Source organism: Echiichthys vipera (assembly GCF_963691815.1).
Source record: "Echiichthys vipera genome assembly, chromosome: 20".
NCBI classification, from domain to species: Eukaryota; Metazoa; Chordata; class Actinopteri; order Perciformes; family Trachinidae; genus Echiichthys; species Echiichthys vipera.
In genome coordinates, this window is record NC_139845.1 from 12,688,186 (window position 1) to 12,706,304 (window position 18,119).

Below are 18,119 nucleotides of genomic sequence, written 5' to 3' on the forward strand. Positions count from 1 at the left end.
CAAAACACAGGGTGTCTGGTGTTCATGTCCTGGAAGTACTAAGCCAAATGACAACCTTTTTTCTAATCTTAACCATCCCTTTTTGGTTGCCTAGATCTAACCCTCACTGTCACATACCGGTTGCCATTTCACAGAGTTAAATAGAACATCATATTTCGTAAATTTAAATGTATTCGCATCATATTTTGGAAGATATTATACACACCCGTTGACAGCTATACATTGAGCAGGTGTCAGTAAAGCATTTCATATATAATGCCGCGCTTTAGCATTTAAAATAGACTTTTTCTATTTCTAGAAAATAGGTTTTCTGTGCTAACATCATATTTATGAAATAAGCACAGACAATGAACAAGCGATTCCATTTTTACCAGAGTTTATGTGGTATTCTCTTTTTTTATCATGTCTTGATGTGTAACGTATGCATTGAGCCTAAGCATTAACACCTTAGCATTAAGCTATGTATTTGTCATGCCATTGTGCTTCATTTGGAAAATGTAAGCCTATTTCAGCGTAGGCCTCCACACCATACCACCCTAACAAATCATCATTCAATTATCTTTGCTTTGCACACTGCGATTAATCACTTCTAATAACTAGGTTGACTGCAACATATTTTCCCTCAGTTTTTGTTCCACTTTTGTCACACAGATATAACTGGTTGGATATTATACAGGGAAATGGTTAGCTTTGAAAAAACGTGGGCGCAGTGCTCACCTGATTTAATATCATGCACAAAAGCCCTGGCGAAGGGGATGTCAGTCTGATGTCGCTCATTAATTCTTCAGTTCAGTGGGCTGTGGACAGAGACAGCAGATTGACAGGGGATGGGGAGACTTCACCGGCATCTTCTTAATGCTTTGAAATGGGAGTATAGTTAAGCTTTGATGCCTGCTATTGCTAAATGGACATGCACCCCCCACATGCACACAGCCTCTCTGCTTCCGTATCCCCCACGCACACTGCCAGTCAGTCATCCCACTGTGAATACATGAATACTGTAAACTGTAGCGACAGGGTAAATTACTATGTGTGCGATCTAGCCATAAAACATCAAAAATGCTTTATGACTTCCTGTGAGTCTGAATATGGAGATCATGAGGTTTGGATCAGCCTGGAGGCAGGTGGGGTAGTTTTTTTTCCAGGTGCTGTAATCATTGCAGTTAGCACTTTATTCCCCCCATGCGCTAAATTAGCAATCGTTTTCTTTATAATCATTCACAAACAGAATCCGCGTTTACAGAGTCAATTGCACAGTATTAATCAGTGCCAGTACTTATGTAGATGTTTCTGCATTATGTATCTTAGATAAATAGCCTGGCTGCCTCCTCTCATGTATTCCTTGCCTAACACCCTATCACCCACAAACACAGGATCAAAGGTGTTGCTCTGCAGAAGACAATAGATTTTCTTCACAAAGAGCACCTTTTATTACAGAACAGGGAGATACAAGTGTTGGTCTTGTGCCTCTAAACCAAATCTAAACATGTAAACTGCTTACACTGCATAAAACATGCTGACGGACCCACATTCAAAGGGAATCACCAAAAACTTTGGAGCTCTGTGTTTCGCATTAAGCAGAGGAGAAGATAGCAGAAACATGATATGGCTGATGTGGATTTTTGTCAGGTAAGTTTTCCACAAGTATCTCCACAAATAATATTAAACAGGCTCTCAGGCTGTACTGTACCTAGGCACAGTGGTGCTGAGGCCTCCACTAAGACAATGACAGTTGATGCTTAGCAGGTGTAATGTTTACCAGTTTACTTAGTTTAGCGTGTTAGCATGATAACGTTTAACATCTCTTGAGCCATGCTAAAGATAAAAAATAAAAGTAAAAAGGTTTATATTGACAAGACAAGCTGTTCAGAAAGACACATTTTCATAATATTTTTATCATTATTGTTTTATTACAAATATCACCAACAAATACTGAACTCAAGGCCTCTTCAGTTAACTTTACAGTGAACAGCAACAGGTTTGAGTTGAAAGGCTGCAATATGATACATTTTCATGACTTCCCTCTCAAGGAGTAGCCACTTAATGTGACAAATCAGATGGACCATAAAAATTAATTTACAATAAATAAAAATAACAGTAAACAATATAAATATGAATCTATTTAACATTTTAAACATAATTCACACATTTATGGTTTATAGTAAGGGTCCAGGGTTGACTCAAGGTTTATTTAAGTCAATCATGAATTAACCAGGTATTCAACCACTTGATCGATCAAAGTTAGACTGTAAGGTGAGGTAAAACTGTTTCAAAAAGCTCTCCGAGCTCATCAATAATATGAGCTTTGAAGACAGTAAAATTATATTTTCAGTGCTTTAAATTTTTCAGATGAGTCAGACTCAACTGACATGATCAACACAATGAAAGGAGTGTTTTATGAGATTAGTTCAGGGATTTCACAGAGTTTCTCTCCTCTTTCTCTGTGTTGCTGTGGCACACAATGCGGGCTACAGTACAATCAAATAGTGTCAACTGACCTCGAAGGTTCGGTGATACAAAGAAGTTACAATAAAATGTTTACAGTACATAGACATTCAGTGTAAAAAAATCCTTACAAAAAGTTACTGAGTTTACAAAGTGTGAAAAATATTGTAAATTCCCCCATTATAAAAGTCGATATGAAGTCGCTTTATGTGCAATGAAACCCAACAATATGGAGTATGGAGAGATAGTGTACATGACGACATTGTGTGGGTTCCTCACTTTTTTTTCCTGTGAATCAGTTGGAACCAAAATGCTACCAAAATCATATACCAATCAGAAGCCAGTGCATTACCAAAAAGCCAGTGTGAAAACACTGACAAGTTTTGAATGGCTGAGGTTTTGTGATGAGAGTTAAGGAACTATTCAAACATTCGTAAAGTGATAGTTACAAAGTTGCCTTAGGAATGCTACAGAAGTCCTCAGCAGTGGCATTTTTAATCAAATTTCACAAACTGACGCACTTTTTTTTTTTTTTTTTTTACATAAAGCAGTAGTTCCTGAAATGCAGGCAGATCTTAAAGTGTTCTGTACTTAGAAGTATGCAGAGCTGTATGTGCCTGCTAGACAGTTGTGACAGATAGGAAGGCATTATGTACTTTGGAGCCCTCTGGAACTCGAGCCCCATGGCTCATCAGCTCCTGGATGGTCATCCAGTTATCCAGGATCTTTTTGTTCCGTTTCTTCATCATCTTTTTGTGACTGAGCTCCAAGATATTGATCTCCTTCCTGCCCTCAGCTCCACTGGCCGGCCCCTCCTTTAGACACTCGAGGCGACTCTTTTGCATGAACTCCCTCCTCTTCCTTTGTTCCCTTGCCCGTGCCAAGTGCTGCTTCCTCTCCTCTTTGCTCCAGTAGCGGCCCATCTTCATCTCACTCATAGCGTCGTCATCTGTGGTCATGCCTCCGCTCCTCTCCTCTCGGATCCTTAGCGCTCGCTCCCTCAGAATGCGGTCACGAGCAGGCCTCCGGGCCACGTAGCGCGTGCCGTCGGCCCGAACTTTGACCTTCCATTCTAGACGGGGTTCCCCAGGGCGTCCACTCCGATGCACGGGATCTCGACAGACGCTGAGCAGACTCAGCTGGCTCTGGGAATACTCCAGGGATGAGTGCTGTTGTAGCAGCTGCATGTAGCTCTGCAACACAGAGAACATTGTTAGCACAGAACTGTCTTCAGCGGTGCCTTATTCAAAGGCATACAAGCATTAGGTTGACACATCTCTTTTTGATGACACCTACCTGCAGTTGCCTGGATCCTCCCTGGCCTTGATAGGGGGTTGTCTGATAAGAACCATAGGGAAGCCCCTTCCTGGAGTCTCTGGTCCTACCTTTCTTTTCACACCTCTCATCATCTGCAGGCAGGGCGGGGTCTGATTCAGACCGGGAAGGGTTGCTTTGGTCTGGACTGCTGGAGATAACAGGGCCAGGGTCTGTTGGTCTGCTACGACTAGGTGAACCTTGTGGCTTGGGGATAGGTATGGGGCTGGAATGTGTGGAGGAAGCCAGTCTGAGGTTTTTCTGGTTGGTGATGCTGATGTGTCTCTGCAGAGAATGATCAGGAGATCTCTCCATACCCAACGGTGTTGAACGTGCACTCTCCGCCGTGTTGTAGGCACTAGAGCTGTCCTTCTCTCGGACCCTGTCGCTGTCCGACCGCTCCGGGTACTCATGGATGTCGGCCAACCTGCCGTGTCGATTGTGTCCGTCTTTGGGGCTCCGTCCTGTTGAGGGAGCAGGTTGTGAGGGGTCCAGCTGGTGGGCCTGGCGGAGCTGATGCGCCTGCATGATACTCTGGCACTCAAGTTCAATGCTGCGCAGTTCTTCATTTAACATTCTCAACTCCTGCTCCATTCCATTCCCTCTTCCAACACCATCCAGGCCATCTCCATCCCCTCCTTGCTCAGTGACGCTACACTCTATACTGTGTCGAATGGAGTAAACCCCACACTCGCCTCCATTCCGGATTTGACACTTGAGCTCAAGGAGTTGTTGAAAGCGATTCTCTAAACCTAGGATCCCACCTCCACCATTACGAATACTGACTACCCCTTCCTGGCCCTTGCCTTTGGAGAATGTCCTTGGGCCCTGGGTGTCTTGTGGCAATACAGTCCCCGGTCTTGTGTGTGGATGCTCTGCCCACCATCGCTCCCTCAGGCAATGGGCGGGGGTCCTCCTGTGGACTCTACCCAGGAGCGGTTGGTGTTCTGGACTTTCTGTACTGCGACCAAACCCACTGTCTTTGTCTTGATTGTTGGAGGAACAGGTAGCTGTGTCTGTTGTTATCTCTTCTTCAGCTAAATGCTAGTGTATGAAGAAGGATACAAAAGAGTTAGTCATCAAGGGCAATTTACTTGCAAGATTGTGTTAGCCTGATTATGTTACATAGTGCACAATGAAGTTCCATATTGGATAATGCTGCACCATACGATTTAGGTGCCAATCCAGAAAGTAGTGTACCCTATGCTGTATGTAAAGAGGCTAAAATAAGTCATAGTATGACGGTGTTGAGGGCGGTTAATTGGCTTGTCTGATTTTCATGCTGAAGACAAAAGTTTGGGTCATAGACCTGCAGTTAATGCATGCCCTTTCATTTACCATCATTATAATCTTTATATCACCATAACCAGGTGCTTTGGTTGACCTGCCGTAACCATACTTTATTTGCCATAGCCACAATCTTTTACCTAACCATAATGAAGTTGCCAGATATTTGAAGAAAGCACACTTTTTTTGAAACATCGTCATTGGATTTTTAAAAACACAATGATTGAATGTAATCTAGAGTTTTGTATATCAATATCAATGTTCTCGTTCTAGAAAATGGGTTGGAATGATGGTAAAGTTACATCCATCCAATTCTGTGCTTCCTCTGCCACCTCTTCTTTTATTTTGTCTCTCCTTCCCTCCTACCCTGTAACTTTTCCTTCAGCTTTCACTGACACCCATCTGCCCCGTATAATGGACAATTCTCCAGTTTCCAGCTTTGACGCATTTTCTCAACTAACATTCTCACCTCATCTCCCCTGTCAAAGTTACGTGCCTTCTGCTTCCTCCTATCCTCCAGGATCTCCATCTTCAGCTCATCCACGAGCTCCTGTTGCTCATCATCCAGCCATACATCCTCCTCCAGCTGAAATCACAACAACTTGTCAGAATCCTGTGTGTGTGTGTGTGTGTGTGTGTGTGTGTGTGTAGGAACTCCAGATAATAACACTGACAGTTTGAAGGAAAGAAAAAGGCACTTAGCGTGCAAGCTATTTGACATGACATTGGCTTTCAAGAGGTGTGTGGGGGCCTTGTAGGTGTGTGAGTGTATACCTGGATTTCTGGCCTTGTCACCAGTAGTATGATGCTCCTTGCTTCTTCACTTGACAACAAGGCTACAGCTTTCTCTCTGTCTTGCACTTCACAGCCATTTATCTGTACATCAAAGACAAGTATTGTCACATTTAGAGGTGTAAACTTGTTGAAAGTCCCAACTACACACCCAATAAAGGATCTGCTATTTTACTATCATCACCCATTTAACTGACATGAATGGAAATATGAGTGTAATACTGTTTCCATTCTTTCAAGACACACCTTGAGTAATCACATACTGACATATTTTTCTCTCTCTCCTTTCTGCCCATTTCTGGCCCTCCATTAGTCTCTTTTCACAACTTTCTCTTTCAGATCTCGCTATCTGTCTTTCCTCCCATCACTTCCTTCAACTACACGCAATCCCTAGGAAAGGCACGGGCAGGCTGTGTTCGGTAAAAGGGGAGTCATTTGCCAGTATGTAGTCCGACCTCATGAGAGTCCACTCTCACCGCACATCTAGACACGCAATTAACTGTTCTCTGACAGGTGGCGTTCATCTTTTCCTCACTAGAGTAATGGGGCTGTCAAAACAAGATAATAGGGCCAGCAGTACAGCAGGCCCTGGTCCCCACAATCATTCACAATACAAGGACACAGAAACACTACTGAGAGAATGGAGGTAATCAGAGGGTGCTGCGTACAATAAATATGGAGTAGAGGTAAAGTTGGTACACTGTTGTTCAGACTGAAAGCGAATTGATACGTTGCTTACTGAGATGACATATAATAATTGTACATACTTGAAATAAAATGAAATCATGAAATGGTTTTTCATTCAACATGCTTACCTTTTAATTATAATCAATAGCTCTAATAGGATAAATATGAACTGATTCCTTTTTGTGTGAGTGTCATTACTCATAGTTCCACTACATTGCTGTACTCTGTGGTGCTCCAATGACCCAGATTCTTAGTAAGTAGCAGGCACTACTTTTTTAGCTTTTGCTTTACTGCTATCAAGTTCATTCATTTCTTTCGATTCACTTTGTCTTAGTTTGTGCTTTTGCTATGGTCTACGTTTGGAATATTGGTAATTATTATTAACATCCTTTGTTAATAATTGAGGCGATTGTGGTCCTGTAGTCTGATCTACACAATATGAATAGAGAAAAGAACCAAAAAAAATCCATTCAGTCTATCAGACCTAGGCTTTAGACCAATGGGAGCCATCCGTCCCGGAAGGCTCTGCTTGCCCTAATGGCAAAGGTTGGAAGAAAACCTAGGTCGACCGAGGAAATGTGACCAAACATGAGTCAACATCGGGGATTTCTTTGTCTGGTGGAGAGGGGACTGAAAACAGATGCTCAGACAGCAGACTTTTTGCTGAACAGATAATTTTTGCGTTTCTTTGTGGTAGATGTTACATAAATAGCCTCCATTAGTCTGTGCCAATACTGTCTGATAAATGGTTATGTCAACACATGTTAGCATAAGTTAGCCATGTGTTTTTAGCTGGACGGCTTCTTGCTCTGCCTGTCGTTCGGAAGCAAGGGGAGGGGTTTGGGTTTCAAATCTGTCTCAGAGGCTCACCTGATTTTCAGAATGTAGACCATAGCTTTAAGGAAGCATGCGTAATTATTTTAAATAGTGACAAATATGATTGTCTAAATTATACATTTAAAACTGGTATTGTGTGCGTTCTAATTTGACCAAAATGAGGACTCCATGAAGTGTGTAGACTTAGCAAAGTGCCTTGACAACACTAAGATTTAAACATATTTGTCACTGCATATTGTCTCTCCCTTACAAACAAAACCACAAGGCTCTGTATTACAATAACCCTATCATGCAGGACCCTATCATGCAGGACCCGATCATGCAGGACCCTATCATGCAGAAAACAATGCATGTGCACAACAAAGAACTGAGAGACTCATAAGAAACAAAGAATCCTGCACAACTTACAGAAAGCATGACACAAGAGGCTCAAATAGGCTTTCAGGGAAGTTCAGAGGCAGAATGTGTTTTCAGTTAACTAATTAACTAGCTAGGTGATGTTCGGCCTACGAGTGTGTATCAGCATATGCACACACAAATATGCACAGACGTACAAAAAGGTCTGAATCACAGACAGGGCTCACTTAACAGGAAATTAAATAAAAATGTACAATTAGTAAGGAAGAAATATCAAGGGATACAACATAGAGAAAGGGAAAAAAAACACAGGACCATAAGGGTGAGAGTTGTATTTACATAAGTTTTGGTGCAAAGGTTATAAGGCACAGACAACTTCTTGTTAAGTCTTAATGGGGTACTCTTTACCTTGGCTACACACACCAGGTGCCACTAATTGGTAAGCCTGGAGCCAAGAGTGCAACACTTTATACTTTGTTAATCTATATTCCAGTGGGAAAACAAGAGGCAAAGTGGAAAAACTGTGTGTATATAAGGTTGCAACATTTTGCCTGTTTGCATTTAGAGAGAACTACTACGTGTTTATCGCATAATCAGACAGGATAAGACTAAGACAGAGAGGAGTGCTAGAGATGATGTAGTGCCTTGTATAACTGCGACCAAGGGCTTTAATTTCCCTGGTAAAACAAGGTGATTAAATATACATATGCCTGCCCGGACTGGAGACACAGCTATCCTCTAAAAAAGACTGCCTTGCAGGATCTACAACCTTGTTTGCTCAACACAGAAATAAGGTGTTTTTTTGTTTTGTTTTTTAGTAAATATGAATATCAAAGATAGTGAGTTAACAATACAACCCAGTGTGGCTATACTTTGGTCACTGCGATGAAAATAAGCACCTGTAGAATACGATCGCCTTCCTTGATGCGTCCATCTCTTGCTGCTATGCTATTTGGCTCCACCTGCACAACAGAACGGGAAAATCAGTGTTGACAGCTGGTCATTGTGTATCTCTGTTCTCTGTTTTTTTTCCCACAAACACAAGATGCTTATTTTCTTGGTGACAACCTCATATATTTCATATGATACAGATTGGTTTTCACAGGTTCTTGGCACTGACATGTATTTATGCTTTATCTAAGTTTAGTAGCTTGTGAGTGACACTGACTGAGATACACGTAAGTTCTTGACATTAAACAAAAGAGCATGTGAGTTATAAATGGAAAAAAAAACAACTTAAAACAATAAAGATTGCACGTGTTTATGGCACAGACAGGAGTCAATGTTAGTTGAATGAATAAACGTATCTTTTTCAAAATGCACTACAATCCCTCAGTAACCATTTCATAAACTTTGTTGTTTTTCCATTGAAGATCAAGAGAGACAGCTGTGTGTGGCATAAAGAAAAGAATCATGCACTTCCCGAAGTCGCACCGATGCTACCCATACATACATTTTAATGAGGGAAATTAGCATTTTTTATCCTTTATCAAACATACAAAAATAGATGTGTTCTGTCAGTGGGGGATTGCTTCCACAATCTTTTTGAGGTTCAGCAGGTTTCGTATTAACATGAACGTATTAACAGGTTGAATGAGAACAGCTGAAAACAAAAGAAATAGCTGACAGACTTCACACATTGAAAAGACTGAAAGGAGCTAAATAAACTGTAATTCTGTTATTTATACCCTTATTACGTATTCTAATCCCCATAGCAGCACTTACTTTTTACACCCTTGCCTTTTTTTTGTTCATAACGGATTGGAACTGCACCTGCAGTCAGCTTAAACATTTCTCTAATTCAGTTTGTGGCGCTTAAAACCCTCTTAATTCCATCATTCATTCAGTCTCGTAAATCGCTATAATTTGTTTTCAATTTTGTCTTATCAACAATTGTACAAGAGGAAGTTCTTTTAGCATGTGGATTTTGAAAAGAATCTCTGTAATATGTCCCCTCTTTGTTTTGTGTGTTTGCTAGTCAGAGTGGGTATAGGGAATTTTACATACTGTGTGTGTGTGTGTGTGGGGGGGGGGAGAAGGCTGTCGCTCAGAGTTAATTAAAACCCCTAAATTTAAACATGTCAAAGGAGGAGGAATAAAAATGGCAGGACGGGATCGCATTTCAAACCTGACTTCCTCTTTGGTCATGCTCGGCTCATCTGGGGATGGTATTTAACTGGCACAACACTTTTTATCTCCTTCCTCCCTCATTCAGCTTGAATTGCTCCCCTGCTTAAGGATGTAAAGATGGGAATTCAAATGATATTTCATGCCATCATGGGACTCTGAGTTTGACTCAACGAACCTGCAGCCCTGTCTCTATCAGACCTGATTGGGGAGGTAGGTTAATTGTGTGACTGGAAAAAGCAATTCAATCCTAAAAAGAAAGACAGTCAGTGCCAGTGTGGGAGGACCAAACAACAGGTGCGTCTGTCCCTACCTGGCTGACATAGATGCCTGTGTCCTCCTCATCGTCGGTCCTGTAGCACAGCGTCAAGCCAAGCTTCTCCTGGCTGTTCTGTCTACACAGCTCCACCTCCTGTTACACACAAACAAACTAATAATATTTTAAACCAGAAATGTTTTCCTATGCTGCACATTTTTTTTCCCAGTGGATCTGGTGGATTCCAAAACCATATAATTATAAACACAGAGTTTGCTCATCTGTTCCACAGAGCAGCTGAAATGATACCACCCACGGGAGATGGGGTCCAACTTGATTTTTTATGCTCTACATAACCGTCACTAATCACTTTGGGAGTGTGCTGTTGTTTTAGTCATAAGTAGTGAGATGGCTTTAGGCAAAGAGAATCTGTAAATTTTCTACTGCTGTACCATATCCAGGCAACCTCGGATTCCTACCTCTTTCTCTTTTCTACACTCACTCGTTCGTAGTCATATTCTCTTATGAGGACTGTTGCATCCCCAAGCCCTTAGGCTGAACCATAAAAACTACTGTACATGCCAAGCCACAACCATAAGAGCATTAAAGGTCCCCTATCCTGCACATTTTTAGGTTCCTACTTGCGTTTGGGGTTTCTACTAAAACATGTTTACATGCTTTTAAAATTTTTTTTCAAATACTGTCTGTCTGAATATACTTGTATCAACTTTCCATCAAAAAAAAGCTCAGTTTTAGTGTCTGTCGGCCAAAATAGCACAGTCTGCTCTGATTGGTCATTTCCGGTTCTGTTCTCGTTACATTCCTGCACCAATTTAGTTGTGATATCACAACCATATGGAAGTCCTGAGGTTTAGAGGCATCGTTTTTGAATATGGGCTTTGTGCATTTCTCTATAGATTAAGCCTTTTAGAAACTTTCACAGTAGTTAAATGGCATCTCTTCCTGCTTTATAATCAGAAAAGACAGGATCACTTTGCACAATATAGGACCTGTAATAGAGATATATTTTAACCTACATGAAATTATTTTTTGGCCTCTTGGGGGCAGTGCAACAAGATGTAAACACACTGCTGACATATTAGCATGGCTAACATGTTAGCAAATAGTTGCCCATTTACACATCTAGTGGACACAAAGCAAAATTACCATTACTTTGGATTCAGGTGCTAGACTCTCCTTTTAGCTCTTATTTGCCCTCCACTGACTGCTGGGGGAAATTAGCTTTGATTGACTCTCCACTGTGTTCACTAGCTAGTTACTAACTTTGTCTGCTGTTTGGTCCTAAGCAGAGTATTAAGGGTTTATTTGAGCTATTTGCGTTGAAAACAGCTGCCTGATGTAGCTTGAAATTGGGTTGAATAGAGCAGCGAGAGTAAACCATAATGGTAAAAAATGTTTTAAAAGAAGCTTAGAGCCGAGGGGAACTGCTGTAAACAACACCTTTCCCTTTACACATTGTCATCTTTTTCATTAGTATGAAAATATGAAATAGTGAAGCTTTTAAGGTTGAACTAAAAATCGCCGTAGTAACACTGGAACTCCGCCCAGTAGCCTACAACGAACATGTGCACACATACAGGACAAAACAGCACACACATAAACATAGAATCAGCATATTTTCTGTACATCAATAAAAACGAAAGCCTGTCAGTATCAAACTTAGCCCAGCATGGGGTAACATACGGGCAGGTCTTTGATGGCTATAGTGATGGTATTTCACTGGCTGGTCCCGTCCCACAGGAAATGTCTCTAAATTTAGCCCGACTTGCTACTGGCTCCTTTTGATCTCTGCTGTGTATAGAGGTAATCACATAAAGATAACTGAAGGGGTAATCTTTATTAACCCCATGCTGCCAAATTCATTTGAGCGCTGTGAAGTTGTGAAAGCAGGGGGGGGAGTGGGGCAAAAAGGGGGCTGAGGGGTTGGGGTAAGAATTAAGCCCCAGCCCCCTTTTCTGTCATGGGAAACCACGATAGCAGAGATTGACAGGGAAAGTAATTAATTTCTGTGGCATTTAACCCCCTGTGCAAACAATCCTGACCTTCAAAGGTGGGCTGTGTTAGAGTTCATTGTTACAGCATGCGGCGGTCTTGACTACCCACACTCCTCACCACTTTAGTGCACTGGCAGATTTGTACAAACCCTGACAGTGAAATAACTGCTGCATACAGTGCGATCAACGCCTTTATGTCAGTGCATATTGGATGGTACGCTGGATTACTGGAGTCAATTATCGTGGTGCGAAGCCCACGAGTGAGAATGCGTTGAGCCATGGGCGCTGAAACTGTAGAGAAGCTCTATTAGTGATGGTCATGATCCTAAACTGTGCAATTATGGCACAGCGGTAATGTCAAAACTAATTTCATGTGGCTTAACATGCAGTACAATAATTAATGGAATTTATTTTCTTAAATTACATAATGTGGTTTACTGATTTTAAATGGCAGAGATCACAATGGCCGTGTTACTTGTGTATTTGGAGACATGTGATAGGTGGTGTGTTGTCTTTTAGAGCCACATTAAACATCTGTTTGTACCAGCTCAGTCCTATATTCACTTAACAATTATTTCCTCTTTCATTCAAAACAATTGACTGCCCTGCCTAATGTTCATTTTGTGTGGGGCTGCGCCAAAGAATCAACACCGAGCGCCCTTAATTGATTCCTCTTTTTTTTCAACGCAATATTGAAATATGAATATTGTTCTGTTTATTCATCTTCGCATAGCACTTTTTCTCCCTGTCATTCTCGTACAGAGAGAGAGAGAGAGAGAGAGAGAAAGAGAGAGAGAGAGAGAGAGAGAGAGAGAGAGAGAGAGAGAGAGAGAGAGAGAGAGAGAGAGAGAGAGAGAGAGAGAGAGGGTGTGTGTGTCGACAGTCTGCGCTGAATGTGCGCACAGTTCTTCTGGTTGGTGCTTAAATCTGAGCTAGGGATGTAACGATACATCTTGAGACAGTTAAAAATCGATTAAAATGTGTCAAATTGGTTGAGATGAAAAATTAATTGCATCGTGCCATCTACATTTGACTTTCTTTGTTTTTTCTTTCAGTCAAATTTCAATTTCAGTCAAAAGAAACTGGACTAGGAAGACGTTTCACCTCTCATCCAAGAGGCCTCATCATTTGATGTACGCATCTGACCAGGCTGGGACTGGTCCAAATAACTGGTGTGGAGATCCAGGTATTTAACATCTCACAAGGCCGATGATGTCACTGGAACCCTTTGTGCTCCAAGTGCCAACAACCGTCGTAAGAGTGAAGTTGGTTTCGACTTTGTTAGTGCTCTATTGAGTCTTAATGACAGTCGTTGGAGTCACAGGAGGCCATTTGTGAACAGTTGTACTTTGAGGTTAGATTGTTAAGTCTCCTTGGAAGGGATGAAAGGGCTGCATTGTAAATTGGAGATAAGTGATGTCTCAGACCTCCAGTGACATCATTGGCCTTGTGAGAGGTTAAATACTTGGAGGTTAAATACCTGGATCTCCACACCAGTTAGTTGGACGAAGCCTCTTGGATGAGAGGTGAAACGTATTCCTAGACAAACAACCAAGTCCAGTTGCTTTTGACTGAAATTGCTTTGGGGATATACTCATTATTGTTTAACAGGCATTTGATTTTATAAAGGCAAGTGAACATGACATTCCGGCAAACAGAATAAGACCTGTACTTGCCCTACGGCAAGATTGAGCTGAATAATTATAAACAACACCAGTCTCCCTTTCCTGCAGAAGTGTGAATTCCAGAACGTTTTGGCTGAATGTCACCGTGCCATCTATCATCGTCTGTTGTCAGTCTGTACAGGGAAGAGGTCAGAGCCCCTGCCACTCAAGAGGTCTCCGTATGGCCCTGCACCCCACATTGCTACCTGGTCTGTGGGAAACACTGTATAGCTCTTTAAAGTGGGACAAAGTAACCCCAATGATGTCCTCAGGGTTATCTTGGATTCATTTAAAGACTATTGATTTTTTAAACGTAAACCTGTTACAAACTTCTGTGTGGATTTTGAAAGTCATTTCTCAGACAGGGATAAAGATGGTATCTAGCTGCATCATGGTATTTGTAAGATTTGTAAGAAGTATTTGTTTTTGGGTGTCAATCCATACCAGAGAGGAGAAGCCTGGATATCTTGGCTTGTGCTGCACTGGTGTTGCCTACTCTTCATTGATGAATTCTTAAAAGTGGTACTATGTCTTTGTACTTTATTTAATCCCTTTTTTTATCCTTGCACTGCAAAAGCTCAAAATGATTCTATCAGAGCACCCCTTGCATACTAATGTTTTTTTTGTTTTTGTGGATTAAAAAAAACAGTCTTTGATGTTTGGCACCCATTGACGATCCATAATTAAGGCTTATTTTGACTAATTTGTCAAACAGCTATCTGGCTTCTTTCTGGCGGACTGCTGCTGCCTCATTAACAGCACTGTGTAACCTGGTGACCAAACAGAGCATTCATTCCAATCTATCATTATTGGACATGACTTGTCCACTGGGAAGTAGATCTAAATATCCAAAATGAGTTGCAATTGATTAACTCAGTAACTCTGGATATCGGAATTGCTAACTATTCCACTGTGAATTAACAATCAAAAAAATGAAACTGTGTCTGAAACTCAGTTTCACCTATCGTCTGCTACTTGGCAATATAATAGCTTGGTAGATTTAGCAGAAGGAGCAGTAGGGATATTGGAGTACCCATGTGGACAATCAGTTGGAAGTAAAGCTAAACCTGTCAGAAGTAATGTTCCTAGGAATGGCAGCCCTATTCTGTTCTGTCCCAGAGGAAAGCCATTCATGTTTCAGTTAGATACACATGGATGGACAGAGGTGCGTATGGATGGTTGATTTGCTGTGTGTGTCTGGCTGGTGGGGTGTGTGTGTGTGTGTGTGTGTGTGTGTGTGTGTTTGTGTCTGTGTGTTTGTATGTGTGCTTGTGTGGTTTTACGCCGTCCTTGTTCTGAAACTACTGCTATTACTGTACACTAGCCCCCCACCCTCCCATCCCACCCCTGACATACACCAGAGACCCTTTCATCCAGATGACGCTATAAGGTAAGGACACAGCTGGCAGCAGGGGAATCCTAATGACCCACAATGCAGTTCACTGAACCAGGAAGCACCTATTAAACCAGGGAGGACCGTTGACAGTAGCAAACGTCACCCATCACTGTCACCTAGCACGACCTCGAGGTCCACTATCTGAGTGGCATGATGCATCTGTTACAACGGAGACATGCGGTTACAGATTGTATGGCTAACATGCTAAAGTAAGATGATGAACCGGCTTAATGTTTCCTCTTAATCATCCGCATGTTTGCATTTTCATCCTTCATCCTTCATCCAGCCTCATATTCAATGTGTAATAAAAATAAAAAATAGGGGAAAATAGATTCATACCATAGAAGGCAGATAATCCACTGGCCACAACTGTACATAATCAAATGAATTAATTGGTGCAAGGTCTTAAAATGTGGTAATATTGCTCACCGAAAGGAACAGCGAGTGCTTATCTTTTACCACACTACATTCAACATTTTTGTTCAGCTTGAAGTGGCTGTCTGAAAAGGGGATACAAATATTTCTGAAAGACAGTGTATGAATAGAAAGGCTTTTCATAGAGGGATTTTCTTTTTGTACGATTATATGAAGAATGGCCTTCCATCTTTAACCCAGGGTCTTTGCTGTGCCACGCAGAACAATCTAAAGCATGGATGCAGCACTCACAAGGGCCAGGCAATATTTTTGTATTATTGTCTTGCACAATTCTTCTTGTATTGTTGTGGGACTTATGAGCACCATATATCAGGGCTATCCTTGAATTATCTCTTGAGATTGTGTATTACTGAACAGTGGCCTCTTTTCCAGCTGCATTCAATCTAGTAGGAATAGCTTGGGAATCTGAAGCCACAAATAACCCAACAAGTATTTATTTTGCATTATTGCAAGTATTGTGCTGTTGTGCACATCCTGGGCCTCATATTAGGCTAATTATCACCATTTGATTCTTCATTGGAAAACTGAATTTCACGCTATCAGTCTGTTGAAAACATTTTTTCCAGCAACCATCAAAAGATGATCCAATAAAAGCACCAGAGAAAGAATAATGAATAGTCTAAAAAAAGAAAGGGTTCATCCTACGGGGAGCATTCATGTGGTTGGTAAATTCCAATGACAATTTGCTCATTATGATTTGATACTGTTTTTTCTATATATCCTTTTGGCCATTTTATGCCTTCATTGAACATACAGCAGTAGATAGATTATAGGAAGAGAGGGTAGATTCATTCTCTGTGGACCATGACAATTTATACCAATCAAGTTATCTTGTTCAGATAGGCAAAAACATGTACTGTCTGAATACTTTAAAGTACATTCATACAGCTTAAAGATGCAAAACTGTACCTCATACTCATACTCTTCAGTCCTCTCCACCTCTGCTGGGATATTGGACAGGTACTCAGGACATTCATAAAATTCATGTTCCATTGTGTGGATGGAATGACAACTAGAGAGAAAAAGGAAGAAGAGATAGTTAAACATTATTATTATATATGACCCCACATGTTTATTCATGGTTGTTATCACAAATTTGAAATAAGCTGATAATGTATTGAATGGTTTTAGCTGTAGGGCTTGGTATAATTTACAAAAATGCTGATTAATGACACAGATTCTAATAGATTTCAAACCTTTTTTTCTACTTCGTTCAATACCCGTCATGTGAATGGACGTATCTCAGCACGCTGAAATGCCAACTCTGCCAAATGCGCTGGGCTTGACTTCATCACACCACAGACTGTATTGGTTGGGCCAATCGCACATCATATTATAGTTGCAGTCGGCAAGTCTAGCGGAACGAGGGCACTGTGTCAGATTTCAAATTACCAACAAGCTCCTCCACGCTCTGCAATCCAGGGCTCGTCAGTGCGTGTGCACCAGATTCCTGTGAACGCGGCCGTCTCTTCTCTCATCGTTAAACTGTATGGAGTACATGCAACACCGAGGTAGGCTGGCTAATTTACTCATAGATAGCAACTGCTAACGACCTATGCCTAGCTTGAGGCGTGTGTCTGTGATATTGTAACATGCGTGTAACATGCGTGGAGGGGGGGGGGTCTGTGGCGTGTGCACAAACCGTGCCTGAGAGTCAGCTCTCACACGGCCCTGCAATGAGTGGACAGGATGACACAGGAACTGTGGATTTCTGCAAAACAAACTCCAGGCTCTATGTGCACGTAGAGGCGTGTTTTTTTCTAAAACCGGATTATGTTGATCTATCAGAGCATAGTGTCGGCTTCAGTGAATATGATCAAACGAATGTTGCCGACTGGGACTTTAAATCGAAGAATGTTTGCAGTGATTGGCTGTAAGCAGAACCCTACAAACACTGTAGTAAATTCTTTCCAGATCTGGCTAGAAAGATGATCTAATGCAGGTATTGAGTATCAATACTACTTGGTACTGGGTTGATTCGGTTGATTTCTTAAAGGAATTGAGGCAGTGTGAGAATGATGTTTGCACTCCAGTTAAAGTAGGTGTATGTTTTCAACTGCTTCTTTGAGAAAACTAAACTGAGAGTGCACAAAAACCATCCTGATCTTTACCATCTAACATAGTACACCCCTTGCGTGGAAGTAGTTATCTGATTTTGAAACAAAACTCTGAATAGGCAATGTAAACATCAACCAACCACCCAATAAAGCCATGACCTCTGTAAATTGTCACCATGATAACTGTGTCACCATAATCATTGACCCAGACTGGCAGATTTGTAGTTTTATAGGACAAATTGATTTCATCTACTGCCAAGCAAAGCCCTATAAATAGCCACAGAATGGACGTAGCGCCAGAATGCCCGCTCTATCAGCCCATTGGCTTTTAATCGCCCAGCAAAAGCTCCCATTAAAGAAAATGGATGTAGCACACAGAAGCAATTATTGCATGTGGGTTTGGCTCTGCATAATGATATCACAGGGACAAAGTACTTAGCTATGCTGGAG

The 18,119-nt window shown here is 41.4% G+C and overlaps 1 protein-coding gene across 1 annotated transcript in view; it reads right to left on the reverse strand.

Moving 5' to 3' along the window:
• Window positions 1-3,065: 3,065 nt before the first annotated feature.
• The window catches only part of pdzrn4 (PDZ domain containing ring finger 4), a gene marked incomplete at both ends in the record, with an annotated part of 36,595 nt that continues 21,541 nt past the window's right edge, over window positions 3,066-18,119 (reverse strand). Inside the window, 7 exons of the mRNA XM_083934948.1 lie at window positions 3,066-3,638; window positions 3,742-4,803; window positions 5,516-5,632; window positions 5,821-5,922; window positions 8,619-8,681; window positions 10,160-10,258; window positions 16,522-16,624. Of these exons, the coding sequence (XP_083791074.1) occupies window positions 3,066-3,638; window positions 3,742-4,803; window positions 5,516-5,632; window positions 5,821-5,922; window positions 8,619-8,681; window positions 10,160-10,258; window positions 16,522-16,624 (2,119 nt within the window). The remainder of the gene's footprint in view (window positions 3,639-3,741; window positions 4,804-5,515; window positions 5,633-5,820; window positions 5,923-8,618; window positions 8,682-10,159; window positions 10,259-16,521; window positions 16,625-18,119) is intronic.